The 19,307-nt window shown below is 35.6% G+C and overlaps 1 protein-coding gene across 7 annotated transcripts in view; it reads right to left on the reverse strand.

Moving 5' to 3' along the window:
* The window catches only part of ADAM23 (ADAM metallopeptidase domain 23), a 69,945-nt gene that overhangs the window by 41,539 nt on the left and 9,099 nt on the right, over positions 1–19,307 (reverse strand). For all 7 annotated transcript variants that reach the window (XR_010080753.1, XM_063400320.1, XM_063400321.1 and 4 more), the window contains exons 3-8: positions 17,563–17,639; positions 6,272–6,335; positions 4,054–4,136; positions 3,315–3,378; positions 1,014–1,086; positions 393–463 (exon numbers count right to left, since the gene is read on the reverse strand). Coding sequence is in view for 6 of the 7 variants with exons in the window: in XM_063400320.1 (XP_063256390.1) it covers positions 393–463; positions 1,014–1,086; positions 3,315–3,378; positions 4,054–4,136; positions 6,272–6,335; positions 17,563–17,639 (432 nt within the window). In the remaining variant the exon portion in view is untranslated. The remainder of the gene's footprint in view (positions 1–392; positions 464–1,013; positions 1,087–3,314; positions 3,379–4,053; positions 4,137–6,271; positions 6,336–17,562; positions 17,640–19,307) is intronic.

The following is a 19,307-nucleotide window of genomic DNA, read 5'->3' on the forward strand; positions in this document are numbered from 1 at the left end:
TGTCCTCATTTGGATGTTTGATTTAATCATGCTGCTTAATGAGCCAAGTGACAATAAAGTCAGGTATCTACAAAGTAGCAAGAGTTCATTCAAAATTATTCTTTATTCTCAAGCAGTCAAAAAAAAAATTAAAATGCTAAAGTAACTTCCACTACTAAATTTTGGTTTAATTGATACATAACATTGCTGCACTTTAGAAAGTTTATCAGCTTTCTTCCAAGTTTTCTATTTTTCAAGAAAAGTTCTCATTTGGTAACTGTATTATGTGATAATATTAAGCTTCTAAAAATACTTGTTTCCTAAAGCCTGTGTTCTCTTGACATTAAAAAATATAGAAATTAGTGAGTTTGGATTTATACATGATCTTAACACAGGGTCACACTTCTACTTACTGCTCTCTTTCTTCTTCTCCTCAGCCACTGCAGTTCAGACAGAAAGGGCCATTCAGAACTAGAGCCAGTCTCTGTAAAAATTACAATTTAAGAATTCCATGGCATTATTTTATCCTACTTATGTACCCTGTCCAAACCAAAAGCGGATTAAGATCACCAAAATTAGAACCACCCTTACTATTCAAAAGGTCATTTTTAAAAATATATAAAATTTATCAAAACTCAAGCAATTCAGAAATCTTAAAGCATGCAAGGAGAGGTCAAGAAATTATAATCTGGTCTTAGAATATTTTCTAAATTAATTTTAGAAAAAGAAATTTTTCTAAAATATATTTTCTTTCATCTCATTGCCTCAGTAACATTAATATCACTGATTAAATTCAGTGATTTTCAGAGGAAAGCTAAATACAGGTCTATGGATGAAAATCTTACAGCTGCCTTTTGAAAAATCTGTATTCCATTGCAATAATTGTGAAAAAAGGCAGATAAGTATCTATTTTAAAAGATTTTCTAAATAATCAGCAATTTTATAAACGCTGCTGGCCTAATATTTAAATTTTCCAAGTTATATATATGATTATTTCCAATATTGAAAAGCTCATAACATATGCAAAAACACACCAAGGTTCCGCAACTGCTTGGAGGCTTGTGTTCCATAAGTTCTTTGGATGATATGTGGCCTACTTTTACTTTCCTAGAAAGAAAAATACGTGAAATTTTCTTATAATTAATAGCCTCATGTGAAAAATGTGGCACTTATTTCAGTATTTATAATTATTATTATTTTTTCTATAAAATGCAAGACACTGTAGTACCAATTTGAAGCGATCTATTTACAATCCTGAGCAAATCACAGAGCCTCTCTGCTTCAGCAAATTGACCAATCTACAAAATAAAGGTGTCACAGGTGTCTTTGAGATTACCTTAAAAAAGTCCTTCAAAAGCCTTAGTGTTAGAGAACACCGATCTCTTATTCCAATAAATCAAACTAGAATGTCTGTATCTGGTTGAAATCTTCCTTCCACAGATGAAAAGCACTGTTACTATTTATGAAAAAAATCCTATCTAATTGCAGCAAATTGCAAGAAACCAATATTATCTTAAAGAAGATCCTTTCACTCTGTTTTATTGGTGTATTCCACACTTAAAAAGGACAAGATATTTTTCAGAAGTCTGACTCAAATGATCACATTTGAGTATCTACTGTAGAAAACAACTCCTTTCTTCCGTAACACCTCCTCTGCAGAGCCTGCCAACACAAGCAATTCCTTTCAAAGGGTAGGTTGCTACTGTTCTGTAACTTCCATAAGAAATACAGAGCACGCTGAAGGACAATACTGCATATATTTGCTAGATTTTGGGGGTAAAGAGAAGGAGTTTTATATAATATCTACTATAGTTAACATTAATCAAGCTGAATAAATTACATACTGAAGGCTGTGCTCAAGATATTTATCTTACATACTGCAATTAAAAAATGAGCCACTGAAAGCTCTCTGTAGCTGTATTATTTTCAGTAGTTTTGAGGAAATTATGCATCTCTTCAGTTTTCTTATTTGGAGTTCAACTTGAAACCTTGAGTTGGCAAATGGTAGCTCACTTTTATAACCAGAACTTTTGCTCTACTTAGTTTTTACTGAAATATCACTCAGAGAGATATCCTAGTTTCCTTTGTTCACCCAAGCAAGAAAACAGTTTAGTCCAATTTTCTTCTTCCCTGTATAAACACAATCTCCATGAATTTACTGTGTCTCTGTTGACAAGTTTATAGAATTGCAACCTTTATGAACATGTGCTACATCACAGACACACAGCATGTGTGCTCTTCCTGGGGAGACTGATTCTCTTAGATGTAATATTTTCCCATGTCTCTGAAGTTTCATTTATAGCCCAATAATTGACTGTCCAAATGATAGCGAGTCCTCTGAATGTTGATCCAGTTTCTTTGACAGTATCAGCCAATAATTTTGCAGATCTTTATTCAGACTCTAATTTCAGCTTTCCAGTCACTAAAAGGTGTCAGTTCTGCAGCATTAGTTATTTGTCACATACAATACATACATTGTCCTATACATACTAGAGCGAGACAAGCTTGAGAATTGCAGCACAGCATCTGCAATACATCCTACAGACCAAGCACGACACAAACCTCAAGAATTCTCTGTCTCATTGTTGCAAAATCATTTCACTGAGAATCAAATACTTCAATCACTCAAAAGTTAGAAATATACCTGCTTTACTACTGGCTGTGAAATTGTGTCAGCTGTATTAACAGCTGAAGTTTTAGAAACAGTTGTACACAGGAAGCATGAAATACAAAAGTAATGATAGCAAAATACTTGTGTAAATGCAGTCCTATATGCTGATCTGGCATAATCTTGTATTTGAATATGTTTGATCACAATCATTTAAGCTATACAATGATCACTGACTTACATACAAAGTTTAAGATACCCAGATGTAATTATGGACTTAACTACACTTTTTGTGGAATCATGGCAAGCCAAGAGCAATCTGATGCAACTATTGAGAGAGGAATGTATAAATGAGTTGCAGAGATCCTTACAATGAATTTATAAACACTTTAGTTCAAGTACTAGAGCAAATTGATAAACACTTTTTGACAGTCCATAACCATGTGCTATGGGAAACAGTTTTATTTGGCTGTTACCAGCATCTAAATGCTCAAAGTAAGAAAGCCAAGTAGGAAACAAAAGATTAAAGAAAAAGAGAGAAAAATCATAGGTAAATCATAATGACACATTTGCCACCTTAAACAAATTCAAATCAAGTGTTTTAAAATACCTTTCATTTTCATACCAATGCATGAGACATACCACTCATTGATTTGTTCTAATACTTTTATTGGCTATTCCTTGAGCACTCTCCCAAGCCAAATAAATTAGACAAAAATAAACTTACTGCAGTGTGGGTCAGATCCATTGGTTCTATCAAGTACAAATAAGTACCATCTTCAAACATGCCACTAGAACATAGAGAAAAAGAAGTGATATTTAGGTTCACAAGGCATTTGGTTTGACTCCAGGATATGAATTTTGGTAAGATAAAACCAAACTCAGGGCTGAAAAACTGACCAATATTAAATATATATTCATTACTACCACATGTAGTTAAAGCCAAGACTGGGAGAGGGTTAAGATATCTGGCACATTTTAATGGACTAACACTAAATGTAATGGCAATGCAATGATTAAGTACCAAAAGGGGTGAAGATTTGACCTTGGAAAAAGAAGTCCTACAACACACCCTGAACATGAAAAATACAATCAACAGCTGAGCTGCACTTAGCAGTAACTAATGCTAATTTCTTGCATTTTTTCCTTGTACAATCTAACAAAAAAGATCCATTTTTCTATGACACAATCATACATGAATGCTGAGCATGCAAACTGCTGAAATGTAATTCTTGTTTATCCTTTACCATGGTAAGTCACCTGGGGAAATATTTATCTGCACTAACTGTATTCAAAGGTTTCATGAGACAGCATCAAATCACTAATTCAAATGACACTAAGCAAAAATTCAAAAACATAAAAAAACTTTGAGCCTGTAGTGTTTCAGTTCCTCACATATTAAGAGATAACATTCAAGAATAGTAATTAGTTATAGCCTTGTTTAAACAGTGAGAACATGCACTTACTGAAGTCCATTACATGTTGAAATAGCAACTTTGGAATCCTTCACACCTCTGACATTTCCATGGTAGTAACAATGCTCTCCCCCCTATAATTTTTAAAAACAAACCATCACACACACAAAATTATCCTGATTTAATATCTGTTGCTCAAAACCAATGCAAAAAAATCTAACAGTAACAATACACATTTATCTAATTTATGTACTTGTCTTTACTGTCTATCAGCAATAAACTCAGGTAGACTAAAAATAAAAAGTAATCTCAAAAAATTTTATTAAAAACCCTGAAGTGTGGTTGTCTCTCAGCCATTGTTTGAAAAACCTACTATTCATTATAAAAACACTTTTAATTGTTGTGTCATGTCATCTGAACTCCAACATGCATATTAAACATTGCATATTCTTTATGCAATTATTATAACTTGAGAAGGTACAAAAACCGTAAATGCTCTTTGTCTATAACAGCATTATTTCCATTTTGCATCTTATTTAATGAGTTATTCAGATTCTGATTTAAATTCCTTATAGGTTATTGTATAATTAAATCAAAGTACTTCATAGCAAGTAATCATTCTGTGTTTACCTTTCTATCAGTGAGAATGCATAAAACATGCTTTTTAACAGCTAAATTTGATTATGTTTCTCACACAAAGCTTTTCAAGATTTTTTTCTTTAAAGATGATCATCTGAGTAAAGAAATTGCTGTTTGTCCTTCAGTCATTTTTGTAATTAACTACCTCTTGCTAGAAAATACAGTACTTTTCATTGAGGTCTCACTTCTTTAGATCCACATCAGAAAACAAAACAACCTTTTACTTACGCCTAAAAAGTATTACAAGACACTGCAAAGGACCAGGATACTGTCCTCGTTTGACCTCCTACGCAAATTGTGTGGGGTTTTGGGGTCTTTTTATTATCTATAATGAAGCCTTTTACAGATTAATGTGACCTCAGGAGCTCTATTATTGCTTCTAAATAAAGCAAATCAGAAAACATCCCCTAGGAAGTTTGGATCAAGTTACTGCAGCATGCAAAGGTAGCCCATTTGCTGAGTCTGAAGTTCTAATATAATTTTCCAGTCAGATTCATGATTCAGCAACCGCAGTGCTCAATGCTTGTGCTGCAGCTAACAATTGCATGAGCTTTTCTAAATGCCAGAGGGAATTGTTTTCTTGCATCATTTAGCATTTTTGCCTATTCTGCAGAATACTGAGTCTTAATGGAGCAACTTCCTTTGTATGTAACATGAAACTATTTTTCTTCTTCAGTGGAAGAAAACAAAGCAGCATATTTCAGTAATTACGTTGCAATGGAATTGCTTAATTCTGCCCTAATCTGCCATGTACTAGTTTATTTGAGATTCTCTACAGCAAGGGCAAAATAACAAACCAGATATCTAATATTTGGACAAACAAGAAGCTGGATTTTCTGAAGACATGAATACAACCAGAATGCTTGCTTGCCTCCACTCTAAATACAGATATAATAAGTTTGCAAGAAATATTTCAGCATTTCTACCAAATAGAAAAATAGTAATTCCCTGCAAATGTTGCTTATAACCCTCCTAGGAGCCTTCCAGTCCTCATTTTGTTACTACAAACAAACAAAAAGACTGATCTGGTTCTGTTAGGGCTGAACTACCTTGCAGAACTTTACTTTGGCTTTGGATCAGTAGCCTATGGCACTGAATTCAATTTGGGAACTAGTCCGACAAACAAAATTAACTGGATGTCCAGCAATATGTTGATTTTGTAATAACTCCAGAGGTTAAGGTTTCAGCTAAATCTTTCATTTTCTGTTTCATGACTGTATAAGCCTTGCAAACAAAATTCACTGCAAGACTTTTGGGTTTTTTTGTCTTACATTACCATTATTCTTTCTCCTTGCACTTTGTGCTAAGGACACATAAATAATTAATGAAGACTTATCTGATGGTGACTTCAACCCCTCCCCACCTCCCATATTTTACATGATGTAATTGTCCAGGCAATAATGGATCATCTCCACTACCACCATCTACTCCTCACCCCAAAACACAGCTTTTATTTTTTGTCCAGTTCCTCTTGAATTACTGCAATAGCCGTACAAGATGAGATCACAGTTACCTTCTATGTAGGGAAAAACACTTCTGAAGTTTTTAAGTCTTGGAAAATATGTTTTCTCTCTTTTGCAACATTTTATTGGCATTGTTCCTTCAGGAAGACAATTTAAGAACACAATACCTTAGAAAATTTTGGTTTTCCATCTTCGTAGTGAATCTCCACATAATTGGAAGATAACAAGTCACTGTCAAAGAAAGGATAAATAAAGATGAGAAAAATCTCAGTACTCTTTCTACTGCTATGGGTAGGGTCTGGGGGTTTCTGTTAGCATTTTCAAATAATTTTTATTTTCCTTGTACATTAGTTTAAAAAAATTCAAGCAGTTTGTGTTCAGTAAATGGTTTAATGGTACACTGGAAGTCAGAGTGTGGTACAAAAGGGAGAACTTCATTCTGCAATCTAATCCTCTGTATTTCAGCTTTACAATTAGATTAATTGGCTAGCTAATTACCATCATTCTAAATATGCAAAAAAGATACCCCTTGGCTTTAGAACTTTCCCTGATGACAGCAAATGTATTTTAGTTCATCATCATTTTCAAGTAAGTTTTAGATTTTATCTAGAAGTGTAAATAGAGTGTAAGTAAGGCTGAACAAATAAATATACCATTGTTATGAAGACAAGAGTGTATCACTTTTACAAACTTCAAATACTCAGTTTTTTCCAAAAGTAGTAATGTGCCTCAAAAGAAAACACACAATGCAGAACCCAAAACAGCCTCCATACTATCCTTTTTCTTACTTTTACTTTTTATTTTCAAGTACCTTTCACATTCTTATTTTCTTCCTAACTCTGGCAAGAAAATTTTCTGAAGCATAAAATTTTCCATATTGTGTAATTTACCTTTTTTTTTTTTTAAACTAAAATTAGCCAGCCTGTACACATCCTGCAATAACCTCAGTGCCCCGTTCACATCTCACCCTGTTGCAATCAGGGTTACAGCATAATTCCCAGGGAGAGCAAAGCAATTAAAGATGTTAACTGGCCCCACCAAATATGCAAGACAGGCATTTTAATTAATGTGATCCAGAATTCTTAGCATTTTTAAACTCTCTAAAGTACACTTGCAACTAAAGAAAAAATTTAAAAATCATTAAAGGGTACATATATCAAAACAAAAGTATTATTGCTACAAATAAAAAACATCATTATGGAAGTCTGGTGTGGCGAAATAACTCTGATGGGAATTCACAACTAAAAACAACCCATGATAATGGGTATCTCAAACTTAGATTAGGCTATTAGCAATCCTGATAACACTTTAACTCTGGGACTCCTGGCTCAACAAATCAATTCTTCATGCCGTATTCATCAGGCACTTCACTCCTTAGAGAGCATCCTGCAGAAATCAGTCACCAGGGGTTCTCCTAGAAGTCCTTATTGGTGAACTGACACAGCACACTCTGAGCACTCTGGGCCTGCAAAACCAATGCTAATAACCCTGAATAATTACTTAAGTCTAGTAATTTGCCTTAAACATCACTGTGAAAGGCATTATTAAAAACATTTTTTTAAGTGCAAATTTAAAAATAAATTCAGTTGCATGAAATCAGTTTAACTTTCACTATTTGTGTCATAGTAAACTTTCTGCAGAAAATACAAATGCTGTATAAATAGTCTAAGTGCTTGACTACAATGCAAATATTCACTTCTTCATCGTGGCAAGACTGAAGCTTTTAAAAAGGCATACATACACAAAACAAAGTTTAGGGTGCTGATAACGTTGTTTTATTACTTGCATTTTTTATGCTTGTTATGAAGCACAAAGACTGCTCTTCTCAGTAGGCGTGGTACAGACAAGGCTACAGGTAACTGACATAAGTAAGAAAACTAAAAACTGTAATTACAGTACCAGTATTAAGAAAAAATTTCTGAGAATGATTAAACACAGGAACTGTGCTCAACATGATAGGGCCCTGACCAGATTCCAACGTTGACAGACACTTCTGCTTGAATTCACAAAGATCTTTTGGTTTCCTCAAACCAATTCCTGGATCAGCACTTATCTACCTGTTGCCAAATCAAGCTCACACTTCTACACCTTCTTTTTTGCCCTCTTCTAGTAACCTTATATGACTGATCTCAGAACTTCATTCTATGCTATCTAGTGCTTTTTGCATCTCCTAAGACTTGCAGTAAGTGATTTCCCACTGTGTGTACTGACTCAGAACTAACTATAGTTTAATTACAGCATTTCTCTCAGATTTATCCTATTTTGCGTAACATAAGAGCTGCTCAAAATTTCTTTAGTCCACCCTTCCCAGAATTTTTCCAGAGTTTAGTGAATTTTGGTAGTGCTTTTGTTGTAACCCAGTTGTTTCCCTCATCTGCCAACCTTTTTCATTCTTTAGCTTCTCATTACTTCCAATCACCAAGGAATTCCCAGTTTGGGCAGTGTCAAATACAATGTCACATATGTTAGGATACCTAACACGGAATACTTATGGTGGAAAACTCCTACATGGATATACACAGATATTACAAGTACAAAGCAAGGATGCTGACAGCTTTCCAGTAGACTCCACACTTTTCTCATCACTGACTTTCCAACATGGATTGGGTCTGTGTGGCAAGGTTTTGGTAGCGGGGCTGGGCTATAGGAGCTTCTCTGAGAAGTTGTTAGGAACTTTCCCCATGTCCAATAGAGTTGGTGCCAGCCAGCTCCAAGATGGACCTTTGGGATCTGGCACACAGGATACAAGGCACACAGTGAAATTCTCCAGGCTGAATGAACTCCCTCCAAAGAAAATTAAGGCCTTCTGTTTGTACATCCCAAATGCCATGCTATAAATAAAAAAAGGGCAACTTAAATTTCTGAAGCACCCTTTTGGCAAATGTAACACAGTATCCAGCACCTAGGTGGAGTAGAAAATCTTTTATAAAGGATTTTGGATTTCACAAAATCATTTCTCATGCGAGGCTGGGCTGGGATGTTTATCACCAGTTTCTGGTCATTATTATGTTTTTAAGCTTGCCACACGTAACCACCAAGGTCATGCAAGAGCATTTTTCTCTTAACATTTCCCTCAGGAGAGTAAGAATTTTGAACATTCCATTAAAAAAAAAAAAATCACTCAGCTGCTCCTTAAACTGTATGCCTCTACCTTGGCAAGTACCTGATTTTTGTCAGGCACTCTGTATCACATTTTCTTATTTCAAGTATCTGCCTACACCAGCAAAATATCCAAAAGAACGCCTTGTTTGCAACCATTGAGAAAGACAGGAAGGCTGAGGAAGCTTGTTCTACATTTTGCTAAAACTCTGAGAATAACAACAGATGTAAAAATATACATAAAACTGCTACTGCAAATTTCCCCTACGAAACTTTTACCTGTTATTAATGCTGACAGACCTGACAAAAGACAAAGTATTAAAAGAAAAGAAAAAAAGAGCATGCTTAACCAAAATAACTTCCAAACTTTTTTTCCTGCACAAAAGACATACAAAGAAGAACACTAATTTCACCAGGAGGTGTGATGGGGTTCTTTATGTAAGTGGCATCAAAAAGAAAGGCCTAGAATACACTGATTAAGAGCTCATGTAGAAGTGCAATTGCCCGAGGAGTGAGGCACAGAACTCATGCATAAAGTAGGGGTCCCCACAGAACAAAATAACTTTTCTTCCTTCATTATCACTTAAAGAATGCCTAAATTTACCTCTGACAGGCAGACCTGAGTTTTAGAAAATACATTTGCATCTCATCTACACTGGACTGTGTTCTGTCACCTTTGATCCATTTTGAGCCATTCACATTGTGCTTAGGGCAGAAATGCATCCAGCACAGCAAATTTGATTTTCAATATGACAAGCACCAGAAGTGCAAGCTTTAACCAAAATCAGTGTCAGTCTTGATCAAATCAGACAGAAGTCTATTTAGGTAGTGACGCATTTGTATGATCCTTTACAATGAACACATCAAGTTGCAACATGTTGAATGAACTAATGACAAAATAATTTGTCTGCTGTGTCCTTTTCCACAGTTCCTTCCACCCTGCTTTGCTTATCTTAGATAATTGCTCTTATTAAGCTGTCTTGCTCCCTGGCTCTTCTGAGCTACACTGAGAAATGCAAAATAAGCAGCAAAGGGATATGCCACTCCCTGTAGCTGCTGCCTTCGAAGGCACAGGCCAGCTGTTAAAGCAAGCAGCAGATGCTTTCCAAAGAGCTCACATCCACTTCCCTGGCATGTACTTCACTGCTGATGTTTTCATTAGCAGGAGAGCTGCAGAGTAAAAAGTGGCTTACCTCAGCTGGCATCTACCTATCCTGATGAACAGAAGTGTTTTGGGTAGGAAATGCTATGAAATGACTAAAAAATATCTCATATACAAGAAGGCAAATTAGCTTCCAGCAACCTAGTAGACAGTCTGATAGAAAAACAGAGTACAGCAAGAATTACTTTTCTTGCATACTTCTTAAATTATCTTTACTAACCTATTACCAGGCAATAATTTATTAACTATTCTGAAATGTTTCAAGCTCGGTACCAGTGTCTGAGCAACCTAGTTTAGTTGAATTATTTAACAGAACAACCATCAGATGTTTTTGTCCATTTGATATAGTTTAGTAGCACATAAAGATGGGAAAAACAAAGAGACTTTGCTGCAGTACTTTTTTAAGACAATCAAGGCACTGTCATCTAATATAATGCTCACCTACAGCCTTGTTTATATTAACAGTTTCAATTATATTCACAAGCTTTGTTGAACTCACTGTGCTTATGGGAATTTATTAAATTTCTAGCATTCATTTACATTAGTTTTTACTTGGCTGTTATCTTTGAATAACAAGAGAGTGGAGACACTCTGACAAGAGTGTCTCCAAGGAATAAACATACTGCTAATATTCATTATTTTTTAATACAGAGCAAGGCTTTACTACTTTTTCTTATATTATCTTGAAGGAGCTTAAAAATCAGAATATGATACTGTGGATGAAGCAAATGTGTTTACAAGTAATTACCAGTAACAACTCATGAGGAAATGTATAGGTCAACTTTTTTATAACTATGGAATCAAAGGAAGTCCTCACTCACTTCTGCTATTAATAGTGTAATGATTCTGTAACAGTAAACAGCACACTTATTTAAAAATTGCTCCTTGTATGGTCTTGCTATTGTTGCCTAGTTTTGCTTCATTTGTCTTTGAGGTAGAAAAAAGGATGACCTAACCACAAATTTACAAACTGAAATTACAAATGGGGAGTAGGTCTCTAGAAAAGACTGACACGAAAGCATATAATAGAATAGTTTAGAATACTCATATAGAATAGTGCAGAAAACGCTGCATTTTTTTTCCTGGATCAGTCTGCCTGTCAGTGCAAGAAACCCTGAGTCAGTTCAAGGGAATGCAGAAAACAAAATCATGATCCTTTCTCTAGCTATGTCCTGAAGCTCTCCCTCTGAGAATGGAACATGCTGTATTTTATTGGGTACTCCAGCAAGCATTTTGAAAGCAGCAGTTTGAAGAGTTCTTCAGAATATCAACAGTATGTTGGTCAGTTTCCACCATATTTTTGTTTACCATCATGCTCAATATGATATCACTTTAGAAAGTGCTATGCACAAGGATATGAAGACACAAACAGCTAATTTCATTATTTTTGTGACAAGCACCTTCTTTCAAACTTTCTCCTGCATTTGATACCAGAAATTGTTACATGGGAGGGAGAAGGCAACATCCTCATCCTGCCACATGGAATTTTACAGCACTGTCATATCGCTACAGATGAGTATTTGATTTCCCAAGGCTTGCTGACCCTAACAATCCACCAAACCAATGGCTGTGGTTGCATCTCAACTGACAGATATTTTAAAAACTGTTCAGATGGATGAGAGATCCATACTTAATTAAATCTGGGATTGGGAGTGCACAGAATGAAGTTTTCACTCCCCAAGCAAGTGGTTTGACAAGTGGTACTTTATACAAGGACACGTGGCAATAGAACAAGGGGGAATGGCTTTAAACTGAAAAATGACCGATTTAGACATAAGGAAGGACCTCTTTACTGTGAGGGTGGCAAGAGGTTTTCACATCTGCCTCTAAGACTTCGTACATGAAACACCCACTGAGACAAATGATAAGTTTGAATAGGTTGCCTCCAGCTCTGGGAGTAAAGCTCTGTTATCTACAGCTGAGAAATTCAAGACTGTACTTACAGGAGGGCACACACATTGCTGTAAAATCTTAACATGGAGTTCCTTGCATTTCACCTGTAACAAACTTTTTAAAGCCAACTAGAGTTTAACTTTTCACAGTATTACTACTGCATTTAATTTAGCCTATGTATCTTGTAGGATCCATTTAATACCTTAAATGTTTAAGTGTTTATTTAAGAGAATGTCAAAATTACTCAAAGTTTCCTTCTGAAAAACTGTGACTAGCTTTCCCTTTTTCATAAAAAAAGAATTATGAAAAAAAACCAAAATCAAGTAGTTTCTCAAATAATTCAGTTACTGCCCTACTGTATTTTAAATTAGGCTGACATTGTAACCTCTTCTGGGACCATTCTCAAGTTAATTCAGTCCTACAGAAACATATACCACAAAGAATAAACAACAATTATAAGGTCCAAACTACTAGATAAAATTTGCTGTTATGTTGATTGCCCTTCACAAAAGAAACTGACTTTCCACCACAGTCATATTTTAGTGTCTCAAATTGTTAACTCATGTTATGGTCAAATGCAGCAGAGTTGGGTTTTTTCAGTTCAGGTCCAAGATGCCAAATATTTTTCCTATGATATCTTCATCGAAAAGAAATCCATTTTCCTGGAAACAGAGTTTCCTGGAAAGATAAACTTCTACAGAGAATAGAAGGAAAAGTTAAAAAAATTAGACTGACTTTGGTGATTTTTTTTTTCTCCCCTTCCCCGAGAATCCTACATTTTGAGGCAAGTTATCAGCAGGAAGGGAGAGATTTTTGTCTTTGGATTTTACCTTCTGTTTCTGTCCATATCAGTCAAGTAATTCCCTATTCTTGGACGTGTCTCAGCCACCACAGTCCCAGTGGGTGAAGGTTCCAGTATAGCCTCAGCCTCCTATGCTGGTGAAGACCTCTTTATTTAGAGGCAGGTACTAGACCCTGGCTGCAAACTGCCAGACAATGCAGCTGGCTTCCCTCTTCTCTAAAAAAGCAGCAAGTAGACATTTTTAATTCACTGCTTTTGGTAGTACTGCTCTTTAATGTGTTTTAGTACTACACCAGAACATAAAGCTTGCTACCATTAAACAGGATATTAAGAGTTACCTGCAAAAACTCTTCTCTTTCAGCAGAACAGCAAGTTAAAAGCCTTTTACATGTTGCTGGAAATGAGATCATTAAAAACTAATTTGCTAGCACCTTGCAAACATTTGTTTGCGTAAATAATGCATCAATATAAAACAAGAAACTGGTCAGATGTACTAGGATCATCGATTACCCAAATACAATGTTACAACACTGTTACAACACTGTCGTTTGAGGACAGAAGTGAACACTTTTAAAGGCTTTTTATATAATTTGTGTTCTATGACAATGCTACATGTTATTCATTGCACAGGAAATTTATTGCTTTTGGACAGACAATCATAGCTGAATTGTAAGTCTAACTTTTCAAATGGGACTGTTATCCCATTACCACACTACAATCTGCCATTTTTGTACTGAGTATTAACTAAAACATTATTTAATCCATTCAAGATTATAAAAATTATTACTTTTTGCATCAAGTTATTTCCACAATCAACATACCTGCAATTATTATGCATCATCATAACTGGCACCACACCGAGAGCCTGCAACTGGTCAAACATTTGAGTGTAGCAAGGGGCAAGATGTCTAAAATTTCAAAGTAAGCCACCTTGCAAAGGAGTTCAAAACAGAGGTCTTTTTCCCTGAGTCTTCTTGTCAGAAAAAGCTACCAAAAATCACCCTTAGGATAACAAGTTATATTTCATCTGGTTTAGACCATGCATAACTGCAAAGTTGGTTACCCATTCAAGCGCCATACAAATCTTACATATTAATTGTCTCTGCACACTGGATTGAAGGACTTGAGGAGATTGCATTTCTTCCAAGCTGCTTGTGCCATTGCATCATGGCAAGATGGAAAACAAAGCGAAATTTTCAAGTAACATGCTCCATAAACTTTCAGACTGCCACCTTGTCTTCTTACAAAATCTCAATGGTTATTAATGAAATTGAATATCCAATCTTCTTCACTGAATTGTCAAGTTATAATATTTGCTGTGAAAAAAAGAGCATCTGCAGCATAGAAGGCAATCACACAGTTTCCAACAGAGGTAAAGAAAACTAAAAACTAGACCCTGTTTGTACATAACAACCATCCTTGATTTTAGCTTTAATGACTTGTAGAACATTCAAAAAAACACAGGAACAAAACCAAAATGCACAGAATACACACAGTGTCTGTAGCATTAACTCACCTTAGGGCAATTGATACAAAAATATTGTCACCATATACAAGGGAATTCCAAATTGTTCTGCCTTTGCTTCTAACTAGACATTAGCAGTACCAGTACGCCAACTAAAATCCAATACAGCAAAACGCTGCTTTTTGCTGAACACATAAACATAACTGAAACACAAGAACAGGTCTTTTTCAAAGCATTGTCTATGGGTATTTACAATTTATAGTACAAGTTTTATGACTTAGAGTTTTAGAGTATTCTGTCCAGTCAAAAAGAAGGACAAGTTTTTGAAGTAATTTTCTAGAGCAGAACCAGATAAAGAGTCAAATGTTTATGAGTCAAAAATCACTAAGGAAGCTAGGAGAAAACCTAACATATAAAGAGGCAAGAGTGAGGATATCAGTAAGGCACCTGAACACCCTGTACCTAACCTAACCCTGTACCTTATATAGAGGCAGTAAGAACATTCCTGATATCACAAGAGCAGAACTTCTTCAGCTAGGGTGCACAGCAAGTAAGCTGCCTCTCTCTTTTTGAAGTGATAGGCACTGCATTTCTTGATTGGTGAGAAAGCAGCCACAACTAGAAAAAATCCATACACTTACTCATGAACCGTTTGTTATTAAAAATAAGCAAGGACAAACAGCAGGACTGGAGAAGGGGTAGCATTGCCAGGATATGGGAAATGTCAATGGGTTTGTGATTTTATTTGGATAATAGCCATTCACCATGAGACACAGACAGGAAATGCAACAAACCCCTAATCCTAAGGAACAGGAGATAAAAGTTCTGGTCTTCATTATTATCTCTGTTAGGCCACTGACTGACGGGCCATGGAAGAAGCCACTCAAGCATGGTCTTGAAGAGGTTCAGCCAGAACTTTAGAACAGATAAGAAGTGGTACACAATTTAATTTGTCTCCTGGGAAGGAACAAACTTATTTCAGGATGTCTGCCCAGACTTGTGGATATGTGCAATCATTTTTAGGGAACATTCAGGGAATGTGCCAAGGGGAGAGAAGGTGAATCAGGACAGAACATGTTGGAAAATGGAGAGGAGGTGGCCTAAAAAGGAGTCACTAGTGTAAGCTGCAAGGCAGTTGGTTTGTTTGGCACAGCCCTGCACCTGATCATTGCCGTCTGTCCCCTGTTAAGTCCTACTTGTAATAAATACTCCCTTTGTGACCCCACTCTCTATTCTGCATGGGTGTCATCTGCAAGGAAACTTGAGGGTCAGTCAACAATTATAAGGAGACTTCTATCTGAAAGACTAAGACCTAAGACAGTGACCCCATAAGAGACCTCAAGCCTAGGCATCAATATGGAATGAACTTAAAGCCTGTGTTAACATTTGCATCAGTGAATGCAGGCCTGCCCATGAATCAGGAGAGGGCTGGGGTACCTTCGACCAGCAAACTTTGACTTCTCATCAGCTGTGGAAGAAGTTGATGAGCCTGTTTTCCTCTTATTCACCTAAGTGCTGTCAGCACATTTATGTGGTGCCAGTAAAGGCAATGTTTCTTCTTTGTCACTGTCTCTGTGACCAGCCATACCCTCCACACAGTGTCACTTTGGGAATGTGGGCTCACTGTCACTACTCGCTGGATGTGCAAACCGGAGCAGTGGAAAGCAGACCAAGAGGAGGAATTACCTGTAGCTTAGAGAGCACTAAATATCGGTTGCCTTCACAAATGTGTCACAATCATCCACTGGAATTACTATGCACAAGTCTAACCCTCATAAAACAACAGTTTTGCACTACACTATAATTTTTCCAGAGCCTAGAGAACACCCAGTTAACTTCAAGCTTTCTTTGTTCTTTAATTTTGTGTGGCATTCCTAGCCTTTGCACTAATTCATCTTTGCCAAATACTCAAGACTTCACATAACATTTTGAAAGATGGAAATGCAAGAGCAACCTAACTTCAAAATTATGCATGGATGAAGGAAAACATTTCCAGTTCACCTTTACAGCAAAATATCTGATAATTAGCAGCCAAGAAGCAAAATACGCAAATATAAGTTCTGCAAATTTTATAAAGCTGTAACTTGCTGCTTTTAAAAGCTACTAGATTTAGTAAGTTTGCATCTCTGTCCCTAAAAATACTTCCCTTTTATGACAGTTTAAGAACAAAAAGGCCTCATATGAACCTCAAGACCAGAGGAATGCTTTGAAAAAATCAGTATGCAATTGTTTCTGTAAACTTGTTTCTCCTTTTTTAAAGCATGTTCAGTCTCAAGGGCCATACAAGGGGCAAACGCACTTTTGAGCATTACATTTTACCCGTCCAGTATTTAGTATGGATTTTGTACTTCTATTTTACTCTTAAACTTTCAGTGGCAAAAAAAAAGGGCATTACAATTTTTAGGAAATCATAGTTCCATACCTTCAGCAGTGATATAAAAGCATGTGGGATATAAACAACTAAACCACCACTGCCCTGTATTACATGTCAGTTCTTCTAGACTAAACAATTATGTAAAATTGTCTGTCTTACAGGCAAACAGACTCCAGCTGCACCTTTCAGGGCTGCCACACCACTAAGATTCCCATCTCATTAGGAAGTTCACGACTGTAGTGACAACAGCACGATATCCAGATCATTAAAGATGAGCCATTCATACAAGTATTTACAGCAACCAGCTTGAGCAACTAAAACATCTCATGATAATTCATCAATTAGTTAAAAAAAAAAAAAAAAACCAAGAAAATTCACACTTTGCAAACACTACCAGTGCTAGAATTTCTCTATTTATCATAACTTATTTTACCACAAACAATAAAATTTTAAGAGTATCTACTTTATGGGTGTCAGCAAGGGTTACTGATACCTTACATAAAAAATGTTTATCTTACATAAAAAATGTTAGATGTTGCTTTGTATTAATAAACTTGGATAACAGCATCTTTTTTCAACAGATCTTGAAACATTACATGCCCTGATGTTGTACCACATGATGATAAGAAGAGGAGTGAAAGAAACCTCAAATTATGGACTTACTTATTTAATGTGAGGTCAAGGATGAATTTAGAGCCAAAGGCCTCAATCTGGAAACTTGCCTGGGCCAGATGTACAGCCTGTAAACAGAAACACGCAGTTGTCAAAATATTCACTGAGTATATATAACAAATGTGACTGTGAAAAACAAAGTTATGAAAAACATGCTTATTTTCATGAATCTCAGGGTCATATGAAAACTTTTGCCCTTGCACCAAATTCTGATTCCAAAGCATTTTCCTTTTTAGAGGGAAGAAAATGGTATCTGAAACGCATGCTTTCAAATGCACACTCATCCCTCACAAAAAGAAAAGAAAACAAAAAGAGAAAAATGTTTCACACAAATGTCTGTATTTTGCCATAACCAGATGGCTACGTAACAAAAGCATAAGTAATGCAATATACTGTTCTTTTAATTAAGTTACTGTAATTGTTCCCTTTTAAAGGCTGAAATAATTAAAGCATTTGTAATACACACTTTCAAATATGAAAATCATGGCAAGGCTCAAATTACACATTATGAAAAACTCTTTCAAAGTAATCCCTTCAAAATTAATGGCTTTATACTTGGCACTGTAGCTAAACCATTATAAAGAACACTGATGTTGGTCAACATACAACAAATCAACATTAGCTTGGTCTTGCTTGTCAGGATATTCAGTTCTTGTCAGATAAATTGTATTCTTTAGTTTTCTCTATACTGCAATAACTGTAGCAAAAGACATTTAAAACACGCTTATCTGATTTCTAGAAAAATAGGGAGATGATAAGAGATGATCCAAGATTTCTTTTTGTGAAGACACTGTTCCAGCAGGGTTGAAGAGATTAGATCTGAATTTCATAGTGTCTTTCCTGATAATGTTCTAATCAAATCATGCTTACTTGTACACTAATTTGATACACTTATTTGATAAATAATTACACAAAGTTGGAATATTATGACTAAGCCTGTTAATCAAAAGACAAAAAAATCCCCTGTTTTTTATTAAACACCACAATTAATCTTCAAGTATGCCACAGAAAACACATCAAATTCTAGCTAATTTACAGTGTAACTTAAATAGTATGAAGGTTAGCTTTTATGGTCCACAGTTCTGTTCTCCTTTGGCAATTTCTCCACAAAGGATAAGCTCTTTATGTTTCTCTTCCATTTTTGCACTACACAAAGGAACACCAATTTTCATCTTCTTTCTCAGCAAAGTTATTCATCATCTTTCAGAAAATTCTTCAACATAATTTTTTTAAGTTGCTATTGTGACTAAAATCAGCTGTGACATTTCCTGTATTACTTTATCATTCTTTGCTGCCAGAATTATCATTATCATACCCTTTCAACAGGGTCACAGAGCTTTGCTATCAAGATTCTTTTTTTAAAAATAAAAGTCATGTACTTACAAAATATTTTCAATACCTTTAATGCCATTAAACAATCTTAGCTAAAGCCTGGTTTTGTTTATTGAAAAAATACAATGACCCTAAATGAGAATTAAAAAAATAATATTCCTAGCTGATATCTAAAATCATATAGAAGCAAACTAGTACTAAGCTTTCTCTCTGTTCTATTCTTTGGTAAAAGTATCTTGTTGTGTCACCAGTTCACCAATTTGCTAACACTGGCCTGGCAGAATGGAGTTTACAGCTGCTCTGAATCAGCAGAGCAAAACAGTTTAAGTAAAACACAAACAGGTGGCATGACCAGAGAGAATCTGCTAGCATATACATTAAAAAAAAAAATTTAAAAAGGGAAT

Source organism: Prinia subflava, chromosome 6 (assembly GCF_021018805.1).
Source record: "Prinia subflava isolate CZ2003 ecotype Zambia chromosome 6, Cam_Psub_1.2, whole genome shotgun sequence".
Taxonomy (NCBI): Eukaryota; Metazoa; Chordata; class Aves; order Passeriformes; family Cisticolidae; genus Prinia; species Prinia subflava.